We start from the raw sequence: 16,811 nt of genomic DNA on the forward strand, positions 1-16,811 counted from the left end.
TGTAAGTAAAACGGATGGTCCCAGCTTGGTCTGAAGGGAACTTTCCAGGATGGTTTGTAAGGGAAAACACGAGTTCGCCTGCTTTATACAGTGGACTTTCATGGACTCGGGATAGAGCCATGAGCCACTGTTCCTTTCCATATTTCCCCTCCTCTCACTTAAAGAGCAGTATCATTTCCCACAGGGTCAAAACTAGATGTATCTGATAGTTAAAGTATTTTGGACCCATATGAAATCAGTACTTTGATTCACATCATTTAGAAAAACAAGGAGAAAGGCAGTACTCCATAGTCTGGCAACATTGAGAGTATTCCTGGGTTACTGAATTCTTAAGAGTATCCAAGGGAAATCAAAGCATGTACCACCCCCCCACCGCACCCCCCCACAAAGTCAAAACCTGGAACAAATCCAAATGAGTGAAAAGATAAGTATCGCAAGCTAGCCCCACCACGGAACACCAGTTAACAATAAAGAGACCGAACATACACGAGTGAATCCCAAAGTAATTGTGGTAGGTGAACAGCCACGAATCCACTTATAGAAGGTTCTGTGAACACACGACGTCAACCTTAATCCCTTTCTTGAGGCAACTCTGTCTTTAGCGCACAGGAAGCTATGGAATGGGGCGTTCATTTTAGGGAACACGCAACACAGGACTGAAGGTTCAGCTGTTTTCCTCTGGGTCATCGATTTGCTTAAGGAAGGTTAGTTTAGTGAACTACAAATCCAAATTTAGAAATGGAGAGTAACTAAAAATACACATTGTAACAGTTTGTCTCAGCGACAGCAGTGTATGTCCACAATTTTAAAAACAGAGGAGGAAGAAAGGCATTTCTTCTAGTGGTTCCAGACGGGCCTTGCCGTGCCCTACTTCCAGCAGAGAGCATTTCATTAGGTCGGCAGGGATTTTAAAACATTTGGCCAGTGTTTAGAATGCTTCTTTTCTTTTCTTTTTTTTTTTTTTTAATGTGTGTGCCATTTTACCAAATTATCTTCAACTTCAGAACATTTTTTACTTAAAAAACATGTACACATGGATCTAGGGACTGTTAGCACACTGAACTCTGAAAGGTGATCTCCGAAAGCAGACTTTAAGTTTCGTGTTTCCAGCACTATCCTGGGATTCAACACTCTTTCTGAAAGATCTCTAGAATTAGGTCTTCTATAATTTTTGTTAATTATAATGTCAAAGGAATACATTTTTTTTTAACATTCTTCAAATTATAGACACCTCGATGAATAAAACAAATGAGATAACCTATGCAAGTATGAGGCTTAGAGAGTTTCCAACTTTCCTATTAAAAAGAACACATGAAATTCTTTATTCATGAGAAAACACCTAAATGAATTTATAGTTTATTTAGTATTAGGACTTCAAAAAGAGGAGACAGAATCTTGGTAAAAGTTAACTGGACTCTGAAATAGCTTTTCTAGTGTCTGCTAACAGGAAAGACAATTTGGACGAACAAAAAGCCAAATTCTTTACTGCTATTAAATTCAGGGAAAACAAGATTGACGGCCACTGTTCTCACACTGCCCTGAACAGTGCTATTATTTTGCTCCATTTGGCCGAAACTGCGGACATCCAACCGTCCTCACCTCCACAGGCTAGTGGTGTGATACAGTCGCTGCACGTTCACACAATGGGCTGTGCCCCTCACTGAACCAGAGGCTGATCACGATGTGTACGACATTGGGAATGGCAACTAATACTCATTCCAGCTAGACACAGCAGTCTTGTTTCTACGCTCGGAGTTGTTTCAAGAATCCTAAAGAAGGCCAATGAGGACAGGTTTTGACCTAGGCCTTATAAAGAAACTGGAGAACCCTGGGGAGCAAGAGGGAGGGGACGTGCTCGTGACCAGAATCAGGGCAAGAGGACAGAAGAGTGCACGCAGCCAGAGGAAGACGGAGAGGGAGAGGAGGCTACTGAAGACACCCAGGGCGGGGGGCTCTGCAATCCCACTTCATCATCTCACCCATCCTGGGGAACCAGATTCTCAGGCACGAGAAGGTAAAAACATTCACACTTGAGGGGTGCTATCTTTCTCAAAGTGTTCCGTTTCCCAAGACTTTCAAACAGAAACTGTGACGCCTTCCTAACCAACTCTCTCTAAAGGTCTCCCAATTTACAAAGAAGTAACTGATGTATTAAAAAGATACAGCTGGAAAATTGAACAGTAAAGACTCGACCTCTGGGAGTGAAGATAACATTTATAGTTCCAAAAAGTTTCTTCTGAAAACAAAAATTTTGAAGCATGAAAGTAATGAATAATCACAATGAAATTTAAAATTTTAAGTTCTCTGAAGACAAGTTATTCCAAAATTTGCAAACAAACCCTAACAAAGTAAGATGTTAATCTCTACCTTTAACTAAGATATACAAAATCCTTTAAAGTGGTCTTAATTCTTCAGAATTCCACGTTAACCTGTCCCATACTGACATCAGTCTATGTGACCAGAACACAGATCTGTGTAGTTAATCCTATTTGGTAAAAATTAAAAGATAGCTTTTGAAATGACTACCTTTGTAAACATTTTGAAGTATGGTACCTTCCCACATGCTACAGCATGTGTATGATTACGATCTAATTACAGAGCGATGATACGGATTTCGTGTTGCTTAGCTCATGTGCACTAATTCCTATCAGAAAAGTAAAATGGCACTTTGAACAGCATTTAGGACTCAAATATTGGATCTGTCCCCCTTTCTCCATTATTCCTTCATACATTCTGTTCCTTGAGACAGGAAAGCTCTTCCCAGCTTTCCCGGCAACCCCCTACAAAGCCAGATCTTCACTTCAGAGAAGACCCCTCTTTGTGAAATTGTTTCCTGGCAACTACCTGAAGGTCACCCAGAAAACACGTCAGCACACACAGGCTTGACTGACACAAACCCCGTCACATTCTGTTTCGGAGCCACTCCAAACGTAACCCCGCACCAAACCTCGTAAGGTTCACGGACACTCCCACGCCTGCCAGGCGAACACACTGACAAATAAAAACTTACATAACAAACCAGTATTCCATTCTCCAGCACATCCAAAGTTGATTTTTAAAAAACCTCTTTCAGGCTTCTAAATCTAAGGAATCAACTCCGTAATTTTAATTAACATCATATAAACTTAACAGACTTTCTGTAAGTCTCAACTTTTCTGAAGCTATTAAAAAGAAAATCTAAGAACGCCTGATCATTTTAATAAGGGCTACTATTTACATTTGTACTCAAGTGTGAAAGAAAGACCTTAAGCTACATCAGATTTATGGTTTAAAATCTCAGTAGGAAAACAAAGAAACAACCTCAAAACACTTTTGGCATGGAGGACTTTTTGCTTAAACCCAAATCTCATTTAATTTCTTCTCCTATCTTAGCTTCCACCTCACTTATCATAGTTTCCACCTCACTTATCACGAAGAGAAGCCTTCTTTCAGAAACACTTCAGAGCTAAAGCACGGGATGTATCCTCACTTCTTAAAGACCCATGCTCTGGGCTCTGGCCAGGCCTCCATGATGACGGCGGCCCTCACCGCGAGGATGCGCTCTCTCCACCGAAGACAACTTCCGGGAGTTAGCCCCTCACCTGATGTCTTGCTTCGAGAAGGCATTTATGGGTTAAGGAAGCGAGGTTTCCCTCCCAAAATTAACTGTCTCTACAGGGACTCTGACTTGATCAGCATGGACTCTGACGGGCACAATGACCGCATCCAAAATGAGCGGAGCTCTGCCAACTCCTGCTTCCACAGCTCAGTCGGACACACGCCCTTCAGCCCCGCAGTGCACAAGGGGCACATGGTAGCATCTGCCCACCCATGAAAAGTGCAATGACCCCCCAGGTCTTCAGTCCTTTACATCCTGTGAACCCTGAGCACGGAGAGTCTGTTTGTTTTCAAGACTGAGAGTCTTCCCTTCGATCACGGAAGTGTCTGAGTTAGGACAAATGGCCACAATCTCTCCATCTACATAAGATTCCTTTTCAACCAGTGCTCTCTGGGGTTCATCAGGGAGACAAGCTGATAAAGTCAACAAAGAAACCCCAAACACGACCCAAGCAGGCCCTTCCCTCTTCTGATAATTGTGATATTCTTTCTTTGGGAAGCCCTGGAAAGAATTTTTTCCCCTAAGAATACTACTGTGACTCTCTTAAGAGGTCTTACAGTAGTCCGCCCAAGGAGATGAGCTGTGCCGGTCTGTCCCCGTCAGGTGCATAGCTCCTGTCCATCATTACAAACACTGCCGTAAGCTACGCACAGGAGAATCACACACAGCTCAAGGCTGACAGGGACATAATACACTTTAAATACGGAATAAAATGAGACTTCCATGATCAAACTGAGTGCTAGACGCTCTCTGGAAGGAGCAGGAGGGAAGCCGGCCGTGCAGACCTTCTGGAAACAGCAGTGGGAACATTCGTTATTCGGGAAGAGACGGCTCACAGTCACACCCCCTGGGCTGACGCTCAGTAAGGACAGGACCCTGGAGCGCAAGTTTCTTGCTTTCCTAATTTAGTATCTTTTTTTTTGTTTTTTGTTTTTTTTAATGCTAAAACATCAGATTAAGAGCCTACCTGACATTTTGGAGAATTTGCTGTGCTGGGATTGATATTCCGCATTGCCTAAGAGTAAAAAATAAGATGGATAAAAATTACTTTAAGCCACATGGTTTGGCTATGTAGGCTGACTTACAAATTTCATCCAGACATAGCACCACAGAGAGAACTCCCAAGCCAGCCCGAGAAGCAGCAGACCGAGGAAGACAGGAGCCGATGGGGTCACCACGTAACAAACTGAAACCTCAGGGGCACTGAACAGCACGGAGGACAGGACAGCAGGCTTCAGGCGTCAGGACTCAAACAAAATTGGATATTGGTCAGGAAGTTTCTTTGCTTCTGAGTATTAGAAGGAGCAGGAAAAGTGTCATTCAATGTTCAGCGGTAAGAGCAACCAACAAGGGAAGAAATTCACAGGAAGCCAAAGACTTGAGACTTGCTGAATTTATACTGATTGCCAAAAAACAAAACCCAAAAAATCCTAATAAACAGACTATTAGTGTGAAATTGGAGCAGGTCTATCACTTGGAAGTGAGAAAGACAACACAGCTGGTGATAAGGAAGACACAGAGCTGCCTTTGAAGGGAGTTAAGCGGCTGGTCTCGGACCCGTCACCCACAGTAGGAGGGAGGACAAGACTCCAGAAGGAACAGCTTCACAAACAGCAGCACTGCCCACCCGAACACAACGTTACAAACAACAAAACGAACAAAACCCCAGGCTGATCAATGGCATACAGCAAAATGATGAACGGTGACATTAATAGATCTTCACTCTTAGTAAGATTTCCTGGTCTGGACAGTCTTCAACTCCTATGTGTAAAGGGGACCTGCGTGTGCGTGGGCCGTCCAGCGCTCAGGGGCAGCGTCGGAAACAGGCCCGGAGGCTGCTTTGTTTCCTCTAGCAGCTCCATCGTCATATTCTCGATGGTGCCGCCTCGCTCTGATGATCGAGTTTTTATTTAAATGAGAAATATCTTTTCTTTACAGACATTTGTTAGCCAGAGGTCCAGAACATTGAGTTAATGTGCCTCCTTTCTACACCTTCCCCGCAGGTTAAGAAATCCGTCCGTGACAACCACTCTGTGGCCTCGAACCCTGAACAAGCACGCCCTGGCGTCCGGGCTCAGAGCCGGGGCCCAGCGCGCTGGCCTTACACGGACGGACAACGGACAGCACAGACAGCTGAGAGGTGGGTCTATCTGGGACCTCCAGGGCCGAGTCCCCATCCCCAGGGCCCAGTTTCTCCAATCCCATGTCAGAGTCCGGCGACGGCACCACGTCTGTGCACGTCCAGCGACCCTCCTGGGATGCGGCCCACGTCACTAACGGGCCTGAGCCAGGGTCCTGCCTCCGGGGAACAGAAACGTGGAGTGTCATTGACGTTTTAATTTCTACACTTGGGAGGCTACAATTTAGTAGAAAAACAGTAGATACATGTGTTCTGTGTCTGTGGACAGAAACAATGTCAGAGAAGTGAGAAGCTGACCATTCCGGCCACTCCGAGGGGTGGACTCAGGACACAGAGCGGGAGGGTCGGTCTTCACACACCTTCACCTTCTGCCCCCTTCAAAATCGCACTGTTTTCCTGTCAGAACAACCTCTAGGAAAATGACAACATACGCTGCTCCGGTAAGGCTGCACCCCGGTCCCTGGACTCAGCTCCCCTCTGGGAGCCCCCGGCTCTGACAGGGGCGGTCCACTGTCCCGGAGCGCAACGGCACTTCCCGGGAGCAGACCCCGGCCCTGTCCACCCCGAGGACGGGCACCAGGAAGGCACTACGGGATCTCCTAAGCTTGGGGTCTCTGGGATTCAACAACGCTTCCCTGGGAAGCACCTTGTGGACGGGCCCCTCGGGGCCCCCGCCGGGTCTGGAACAGCGCTCCCCGGGGAGCGGAGGCGGCCTCTCCCCCGGGGCCTCACCTGGCGGAGCAGCTCCTGCTGCTTCAGGCGCAGCCGCTCCTTCTCCATCTGCAGCTGCTGCAGCCGCATCTGCTGCGGGCCGGGGCCGCCGCCGCCCAGGACGCCCCCCGGAGGGCTCTGCGGGGCCAGGGGTGGAGGCTGCTTCACCGGGGCGCTCTGGCTGATCCTCTGGTTCATGGCTGCAAGGAAACAAAATATCTGGCCTAAAACACTGGTAGCCAAGGGAAAGGAGTTTTTCAAAAGCAACTAGGAATAGTCAACACAGCCTTTTCACCTTTTTGGCAGGGACTGGAAATAAGCTGAAAATTCATCCCTAGGACAAGGGTTGTGTTAACTGGTCGTTACTGTCGCTGCCCTGTGTCCTTGAACAAGACCCAAGACAAGAGTCAGGAGACACAAGGGAGTGTGCACCTCCCACGACACGCAGCGGCTGGAGGACACGCAGTGGCTGCGGATGCCGCAGGTTAAGAGCCGAGTGTGGAACAAAAGTACGAAAAAGTGACAGACGGCTCAGATCCAACTAACCTCTGCCGGCTCTGCAGCAGGGAAACTGTGAAGAGAGGACAGACTTGCAGAGATATTTTGGGTGACTTTTGAAATGTGAATGATGTGAACGTGTTGCTCATTATAAAATTATAATATATACAGATTTAATAAAAAATACAGCTCCCAGAGCAAATGGCACAAAGCACTGTGAGCAGTAAAGCTTGCTGTAATGCCCCATCCTTGGGACGCCACTGGCTCGCTTGGGGGAGCGCGCAACGGGAGCCCAGGGTTGGACGTTCAGCCCCACATCACGTGGAGAGAGGACTTAAAAATAAAATCTTAAAAAATAAACAAAATGTTCAAACATTTTTAAGTGACTGAAACACACGCAGAACCTCTCCGAAGCAAGCAGGTGACAGCGATGAATGAGGAGCCCAGGCACACCCGGACAGTGGGCGGAGGTCTGTGGCACAGGACACTGGCCCCCGGTGGTGGGGACGGGCCCTGTGCTGGGCCCCCCATAACCACGTGACAATCAGGAACCGTGGATTCTCCCACCAGGGAGTTTCTGTCACGGACACCACCCGGACCAAACTCAGGCAGCCTCCTGAGCAGACAGTTATTCCAAGAAACGGAACGACATACCACCTTTCAGACACATACCAACTGTTCCAGGTGACCTTTTGGGTCCCTGCTTCTACTTAATGTTTAATACACACCAACCAAGAAAACCTCAGGCCCTAACAACTTTGCAGACGCTGAAGGAAGAACAGCACTGTCCCACAACCTCCAACACAATCCTGAGCCCAGGACGTGAGGACAGCGCAAAATGACACACCTGTCTGTCCCACCACACTCCTGTGACTTCCTGGGGTCCCCAGGCACAGGCCCAACCCCCTGGCAAGGGTTTCTCGTGGGCCCCCGGTACAGGCGTGGGACACAGGAGCACAAGGCTCAGCCTCTCCCAGAGCCCTGCCCTCTTGATACTGCCATGGGCACGGGCCGAGGACCCAAGTTATGTGCATGTACTCGGGGGCCCTGCGCAGTGTCCGGCCTGAAGCTGGAGCTAAAAAACCCGAGCTGAGTTCTCACTAAGGCAGAAACGGAACGATCTGGGATATGACAATTCACAAATGCTGCCACCCACGTCACCAAAGACTGGCCAACTCTGCCATGAGGCCAGCCGCACGCGGAGACAGAACCGAGGACACACCGCCATGTCTGCGCCTTCGTTCAGTCCGGCCCCAGGGCCCTCGCTTGTGTGCGCAGAGGGTGCCCACCGCCGCATCCTACCTCCTGCTCCTGCCTTTTCCCTCCAGGCTTTCTGTGTTTCCAACTTCTTGACTTCCAGTTATTGAGTTTAAATCTTTTCTTGAAGCACTGAAATCAGTACATTTACCTTTAAGTGATGCTCTTCCTGTGTCCTCCCTTTTTAAAGTGTAATTCTCTTACAAATACCTGTAGTTTCTGCTTCAATTTCCGTTTAACTCATGAGCTACTTAATAGACTGTTAAGCTTCCAAACATGTTTCAAAGTTCCAAAATGATTTCCACAAACATACAGAGAAGCAGGAAAAACAGACAAACTCTCCATGCTTGTTGTGCAGCTTTCCAATCAATACACGATTGATTCTGCTTCTCCCGTCCCACCCACCGCCTCATGGACTGTCAGGTCAGCAGCGCAGCCCTCCAGTCCTACAGTGTCCACATGTGTCACTCAGGGTTTTCCCAGGGGTCCCCCATCTTCTGAGTGTTCTCTCTCTTCTGCTGAGAAGGGAGGTTCTACTAAGTGAGGATGTGTTACCCTCCGCACATAGGCCGTTCCTTCAAACAGCACGAGCTGAACGTCCGCTCCACACGACCACGACCGGAAGGTTCTGAGCCGTCAGGGCTGGGCGTGTGCCGCCAGTGGCTGCAGGGAAGGCAGCTGAGTAACTGCTCTCCAGGCCGCCTCGGCCACCAACTCACCATCGAGGGTGACCGGTGACACTGTGCGCGCCAACTCTGGAGACTCATCTACCTGCCACCTGCCAGCACCAGCCCGCCCAACAGTCACCAGTGCTCCAGGCGTTCTAGAAGTCCAAGCAAAGACATGCAGGCTTCTGGGACCTGCGGTGGCACCCGCGCTAGACTGCTTTACTCCAGTCCCCTTTTCTCACTCACGGACATTCCCTCGGGACCACTCCAAAGCACAATATCCAGGTTTTCTCTCATTTCCTTTATAAAATAGCTAATTAGGGTTCCATTCAACCAATTTCCCGTCAGGTGTCCACTACGTCGGAGTCAGCTCATACACACCTCACTTTGTTCTTCGGCTATCCGGGACAGAGTCGTAGCGGGGACAGCTGTTAGTGGCGGAAAACAAGCGCTCTCAGCAAACCCCTCCCTTCCTGCCTCTCACACCACGGGGCACACTTCATTGCACCGGCCCAGTAATGCGTTAAGGGAACCTTGCTTTTCTCTCAAATCCTTGCTGAACTTTTGGACTTTTGCCAATCTGAAAGATGAGAAATGGCTCGTGTGATTTCACTTTGCTAGTTTTTATCACCAAAGTTTGATCAATTACCCAATTTTAAGGGCCATGTGTTTTTTCAACGTCAATTGTTTTCCTATCTTGTCCACCGGGGTTATTAGTCTTTACATACTCTCCTACAGACTGTCGCCACAAGCTAGGGATAGACAACTATGGCAGTACATACGCCACAAATAATTGCCCTGTTTTCCATCTGTTTCTTTAGTTTGCCTTTTTTTTTCCCCCACAAGTTTCTTTTTTAAGCAAATTTATCAATCTTTTTGAAATTTGAGCTAGTTTTCCCCATGCCCAGATGGCAAAGGAATTCATTATAGTTTTTAATTCAAAAACTATATGCTTCCTTTTTATATACTTGTTTGGCAATTCAATCCAGACCATTTGGAATTTATCCTGGAATGTGGTGTGAATGAATCAAATTTTATTTTTTTGTGCCTATTAGTCTCAACACATGCATGTGAAGTATATCCTTCCCCCAGAAACATCTTTATCACAGACTAAACGGCTAGATTCTATGGTCCTGGATTTTCCATTCTGTTCATTAATGCCATACCATGAACCACAGTTTTAATCACAACATTAATGATATGTGTTAGTAGTACCCAAGAAGGCAAACCACAGTTTTTCAAAGCTAACTATTTTATTGGGATCTAATTTAACTGCACTGCGGTTAAAGAACAAGTTCTGCGCATCGATTCCTGAAATTTGCGACTCGACACAGGGTCGAATCCTTGCTTTGGCACCAGGGCCTGTTTCAGTCTTATCTCCCCTGTTCCTACCACTCTGCAGTCCTGACATCCTCGGGAGCGGTGGTCCCTAACCCTGGTCGGCCCCTGGTCCTGCCTGCCCTTGCTCACTGTACAGTATGTGGATTTTATTTTCTGACCCACAGAGATTTTTTTTTAAACTATGACCCCAGTTATATCTTTTTGGTTATCTGCTTTTAGTATTTTGTCTGGCAGAGCAGAGAAGGGACGTCAAAACAGGATCTGCTGTCCCATATTGTTGGAAAGCTTTATTAGTCTCTCAGAAGGCCCCATGAAAATATTTATGATTGCTCTTTACAAAGAATAGATGGCTTTACATTCCATATCATGGTTTGTAGTGTATTTTGTAGGGAAATGCATAGGAAAAAGCCAAGAATTTTAAGAACTAAGATTTGCCAGGCACCCATCAACAGCCTCATCCGTGCAACTGCGCACACCCGCTCGCCGCCGACACGAGGTGCACAGCTGACACATATCGTTGTGGTCTTCACCGTCAAAGCGACCACGACCAGAATCCGACACAACCCAGTAACGTGTCCCGTACTCGGCTCCTCCGGCTACTCTGGGCATGCCCCCACGTCCCTTCGACAGACGCTGTGGAGATAACAGCCTAGAGAAAAGAGGATGAGCCACAGAGGGCACCTTGCTCCTTCTCCAGACCAATTCTTTCTAAGCTTTAAGATCCTTCCTTCTACAGATAACCATTCCGCCCTCTGCCTTCTCCCACTTTTCCAGGCCACTTGCATTTCTAGGCATGCTATGATTCACAGAGATATGCATATTTTTCCAATAAAACCAAATTGGAACAAAACGGGTAGTGGAGATTAAGCCTCACATCAGCCTTCAAGGCATCCTCCTCCTCTGTGGAAGCCCGTTCCTGGCGGTCCAGCGCAAGGCCTGGTGTCTTCCCCATGGACATGTCTCATCCACCGTGAAAGTCTGCTTCAACGACATGAGCTGGGAGCTCATCTAAGACGCCATCACACGCGGTGCACACCCCATAAACTGCACCCTAAAACAAACAGCTACTGGGGAGAATGTTTCCAGTTCTAAGCAATTACGTAAATCAATTTTAAAAAGAAACTGCTAGGAAACAGCCCATAGTGAGTTGAGGAGTGCTGGAATATGCAACTTGATGAACTGCAAAACAGACTCTAGAACTGTACAGTGGTCCGTGTTTCATCTCTAAGAAACATCCAGAAAACTTTTGAGCTTTCCACACTGGATCTTTACTCAGTTACAGAACATTTAAAGGTTAATATAAATATGTAGTCTTTGTGAAAACTAACTAGACAACAACGTAACTGCCTGGAAATAAAGAGGTAAATATCCTCTGCTTTCCACCCATTTCCCAGAACTGAACACCATAAGGAGTAAGGATTACTGACAGTGACCACTGCTAAAGGCATCCTAAATTGGTTGGTACGGTCTTTTTTAGAACGAAGCTTGTTTAACTATTCAAAACCACAGAAAGGGAGAAACAGGAGAACAAGGGATGAGAGAAGAACCAGCTCTGCAAAATGAAACAGAAGTCTGTACCACGTCTGCAGCAGAAACAGCCTGACGGCTCGAGCACTTGGGGTTGTCTGCGGCCACGGTTCCCACGGACACCAGTGTGCCGGTGCTCTCCTCTCAAGAGCGCATGTGACTCACCCCCACACAAGCTTGTTCATCCCCTGGAGCTGGGGCAGACTCCTCTCCGGAAGTGTCCGGTGCTTCACCTTGAGCATCTCAAGCCTTTCAACAAAGCACGGAGCAGTGCGCCCACATGGGGCACAGCAGAGACCTCACAAGCAGGCGAGAAACAAAACAGGCTTTGTTTTCCCGGGAAAAGGGGGCAGGGCAACTAGAAAAGGAGAGACCAGCAGTACCCAGTTCTTCCATGATCAACTTCTCCAGTTTTAATAACATTTCCAGAAGATAAAGAGAAAACAATCATCCTTAAAACATGACAGAATTTTTTTTAAGAGCTATTGTTTTTAAATTCAATCTGTGCTGCTTGGACTGTGAAACAGTAACTTTCAAGTGTTACTGAACAAATCAGTCCTGTCAGCATTACGGTAGCAAACTTCAGACTCAACAATTACTGAAAAGAGCCCCGTCTCCACAGAACAGGAGGTCATCCCCACGGATGCGTCTGGTCCCAGGCCTCCTTCTCAAGCATTTTCAAGCTTCTGAAGGTTTTCAGTTTTGTAATAAAACCTCAACCTTGGAATATTACAAAGTATTCCAGATGCGATAATCACCATAAACCTGGTGATAATAAATTAAAACCTAGTAACCTCATCAAGCAGGAATTGAAACGAGAATCCTGTTAATCTGCACCGAGTCCCCCACAGCCCGAGAAGGCGCGTCTTCACTCAACCCTGCACGCCGCCCTGTTAGCCTGCCCCTAACATTCCGAAACAAATCTTGGGTTTTGCACATACCTTCAGGGATGCTCAAGACTATAAAATAGTAAATCTATTTTTAAAAATGAATACTTTTTTAAAAACACAAACTAACAGGTCATCTGTCAATCTGAAAACTAAAAAGCAAAACACAAAACACCCACTGCCAGCTCAGTGTTCACTACACAACGTGGGAGACTGAATCCACATCTACAAAAAATGGCTACTAATTGGCACAATAAATTATGCATTTAAAGAAAAAATGGTTTTTTTCAGTGACAATTACTGTTCAATTCACACAGAATCTGCCTCTTATAAAAGGTGCAAAAAACCAGAGTCCTAATCTAATGACTGAATCTATCCTTTTTTTTTTAAAAGATTTTATTTATTTGACAGACAGAGAGATCACAAGTAGGCAGAGAGGCAGGAGGTGGGTGGGTGGGAAGCAGGGTCCCTGCTGAGCAGAGAGCCCGATGCAGGGCTTGATCCCAGGACCCTGAAATCATAACTTGAGCCAAAGGCAGAGCCTTAACCCACTGAGACACCCAGGCACCCCCTTTTCTTTCTTTTTTAAAAGATTTTATTTTCAGGTGGGGCTTGGACTCATCGCCCGAGACCAAGCTGCGCGGTCCACCTTCTGGGCCAGCCCAGTGTCCCCTCCTCGGAATCCTTTTACCATCAATACGCAAAAGAGTTTCCCATCACTCCACTGAGCTCTGGACCTAAACAACAGTGGCAGGCCAGGAAGGACTTTCTTAAAAGTAGGTTTTCCTGGAAAGCCTGGCTGGCTCAGCTGGGGGGACATGCCATTCTCGGGTCTCCTGGGTGTGGGTTTGGATCCCACACCAGATGCGAACATTAGTTAAAAATACCACCTTTCAGAAAACAGCAAGCTCTACTGAGATATTTCACCCTTTTAACACTTCTCACGGATTCACAGAATTGCGCAGCCATCACCAACTTCAGTACCTGTTCATCCCCCAAAGAAACCCTGTACCCGCTGCAGTGCGCCCCTCCCCCACCCCCGGAGGCCAGGCATCTATCTTCGGGCCTACGGACAAGCCCAGCCCGGACAGAACACAAACGCAGAGTAAAACAACATGTGGCCTTTTGCGACAGGCCTGTGTCACTTAGTGTATGTTCAAGATTGAACCACGTTTAGCGTGTACGGACATTTCCTTCCTTTTTTGTTGCCGATTATCTTGTTGTGACACAGGTATAGCGTGCCTCGCTGGTCTAGTCACACATCGACGGGCAAGGACAATCGTGAGCAGGGCTGCTGTGAAAACTCACGTGCAGCTTTCCGCGTGGACGCCTAGTCTCGGCGTCCCCTACACGCATGCCCAGGAAGGAGCTGCCGGGTCCCGAGAGGACTGTGTATTTAACCTTCTGAGCATCTGCCAAACTGCCTTCCAACGTGGCTGCCTCGACCATATGAGGGTTCCAATTCTGGCACACTCTGGTCAACACTGACGCTCTGCCCTTGATTTTAGCCATCTGACAGGGTGTCACGTGGGACAGTGCCATGGTCTGACTGTCAGGTCGCAGCAGTGGGTCTCCTTGAAGCCCCTGCTCTAGCTCTTGTCCCAGGCACAGAAACGCCCCCTTCCCACATTTTGCACTTCTCTCCTTTCCCAAGTACCAACCCAACCCACACACACCCAAAATTGGGCTCTAGTTTTTAAATCCTTAAACTGTTAAAAAAAAAAAAAATACTGACAACAAACATCATTACTTAGGTCCATTCAACTTCTTTCAAACATCTATCAAAAGACTGGCATGAACATTTACTAAAATAGTATTTTTCAAACTACAATTGTGGATGGAACTTACAAAAACCCAATAGCACATGCTCCCCTTATCACGTCTTTGCACAGTTTGGGGCACAACACAGGCACTGCTAACTGAGCTGAGAAGAAAAGGGAGCAAGTGTTGTTCTAACGAGCTTTCAGTTCTCTCTGTCCCCAGAGTATAGCCACGTTTTCTCTTTACTACGGAAAAGAAGTCTGAAGCCTAGTTTGGAGAGAAAGTTCGGATAATGAGACTACTGGTTAGAAGGGAAGGGGAATTACATTTTAAAATACACCTGGCATCATGAAGTCATTAAATTATTGAATAAATACTGCCATTAATAACTCTATTTCCAATCACATGTACCTTATTACTATAAAGGCTCTTTTTCTAGGGGAATTTATAGTTGAGAAGAGGTCCATTTTTGAGTCTTGGCTGACAAGCACAAACTTGGACCTTCTAGTCTAGAGCTTGATGGGGCTCTTCTCGTGCCTCAGTGTCCCTCTTTGGAACAGCCCTGCCCCCCAGCCAGTCATGCTCCTTTATCCCCCACTGCCCCCAACCGGGCATCCTCCACCCCACGTCACTCCCTTCCGGAGTGCCTTGCGAGTCCTCCATCCCTCACCGGACCTCACACGTCTGGTGGTGACTTACGTATGGAGCAGCCCAAAGCCCCTCCCCAATGGCCCCCGGTGTGCTCGGCCCGGAACCGCACTCGGGCGCAGGTCGGAAGATCCATTCCTGAGCCAGCTCCTGTCCCTGCTCAGCACGACGCCGTGCGCAACTCACAGGACACTCTCCAAGCTGCAGCAAGTGCAGCAGGAGCTACAAAATGACCTCGGCAGCTAGAGCGGCAGAACCGAGCAAGGGTAAAACCGAACCAAGAAGAGGGGCCGCTCTCCTCCAAAGTCGCTCTGACTTAGTTCTACAGAAGCCCATCTGCCTTTTCCCGTGGCAAGTCTACAACCCGTTTCTCGCCGCGGAGTCTCTGCGGGGCCTCGGACGTGGTGCCCACGCCAGCCTTCTCCACCCGCAGGTCTTACAGGGGACTTGCTATAGACCAGAGCTGGTAAAACACAGCTCCAAGCAGCTGTTCTTTTAAAAGCTAATTAAGGTTTTTGTTGTTGTTTTTTGTTTTGTTTTGGTGTTTGATGTTAGGGCCTTTATAGTACCGTAAGTAAACCATTAATTTAAATTACTGTTCAGTGACTTGGGTGATCTTAAGTTTTAAATATGACTAACTTCCATTAAAAAAAAAACAAACCTTCACTTTGTCATTCCTGGCCCTGCTGAGCCAGTGGCAGCCACGAAGGGCCTACCAGGCCTGCCCTGCTCGGGCGCAGGGCAAACTGCTGACCGTGACCGACAGACTCTCTTGGCTCCGTCCTCCTGAAGGAACACTGAAAACAAGACAGAAACCACACAGGCACGAACAGACACGCAGACCGCCAGGACTGAAGCGAGTGTGGTATTCCATAATCGGAAGCAATAAAACGGTCACTTCCCTAGTGCCCACCTCACACTGCGACGCCCGCCGGGGCTGCGGCTCACCCGGCCCCCAGCAGGCCTTTGCTCTCCGTCAGGGCAGCTCCACTGAAAAGCTACACTTGGGAAACAAAGCATGCCAAAATGCACCATCTTTAAGGCAATAAAGCCAAATCCTGCTCATGGAAGGTTTTTTAAAACTCCTACCTGCTTCCAAGAGACTGAGTGAGGACAAAGTCTTATCTTTAAAGGTTGAAAGATTTCTGTCTCCTCACAAGTCATTCCCTGCTGTGCCCAGAGGACCAAAAGCTGACCCCGAATGACTCAACAAAAAGTTCCCCAGTCCCGGTGTGCTCAAACCCGGAAGCCGGGGGCAGAGCAGCTACTGGTCCGTAATCCAGTACACTGCATCAAATTAATTAAGACTAGAAATCATCCTCCAAAAAGCCTCCATTGCCATTTAATTAAGTCAAGAGCAGTCAGGTGTTCTTCTGAATGAGCTGGTTAGATTGTGATTCAGGAAAAAACTCAGGTCTCTGGATTCCGCGTTGAGCAGTAAAATCCTCTCTGCTGCACTGCACTTGAACCCAGCGCGTCACGTGGTACGTACGGCACAGGAGAGAGGACACCAGGTCATTTCACAGACTTGAAAACCAGAGTTTTGGAAGGCATGTAAAATGCCGGGTGCACGCAGAGCCGCACGCCGGGCTTCCTCTGCGGGGACTGCACACAGAACTCCCTGCTCGGGGCACTACAGAGGCGCTAGTGAAACGCAGGGCATCCCCAGAGCAGGGGAGCGGACTGGTTCAGATCCCAGAACGCCGAGTGCTCGCTCCAGAGGAACACTTCTGGGACTGAGCCACGGCCACAAATCTGAAAGGAAGTGTAGGCAA

General features: G+C 47.7%; 1 protein-coding gene across 3 annotated transcripts in view; it reads right to left on the reverse strand.

Annotated features, from left to right (window-relative positions):
* YAP1 (Yes1 associated transcriptional regulator) overlaps positions 1–16,811 on the reverse strand; it is a 110,103-nt gene that overhangs the window by 14,254 nt on the left and 79,038 nt on the right. For 2 of the 3 annotated variants that reach the window (XM_044257786.1, XM_044257785.1), the window contains exons 5-6: positions 6,471–6,649; positions 4,566–4,613 (exon numbers count right to left, since the gene is read on the reverse strand). In XM_044257786.1, the coding sequence (XP_044113721.1) occupies positions 4,566–4,613; positions 6,471–6,649 (227 nt within the window). The remainder of the gene's footprint in view (positions 1–4,565; positions 4,614–6,470; positions 6,650–16,811) is intronic. The other variant, XM_044257784.1, reaches the window with a different exon arrangement.

The sequence above is a fragment of the Neovison vison genome, chromosome 7 (genome assembly GCF_020171115.1).
Source record: "Neovison vison isolate M4711 chromosome 7, ASM_NN_V1, whole genome shotgun sequence".
In the NCBI taxonomy this organism is placed as follows: Eukaryota; Metazoa; Chordata; class Mammalia; order Carnivora; family Mustelidae; genus Neogale; species Neogale vison.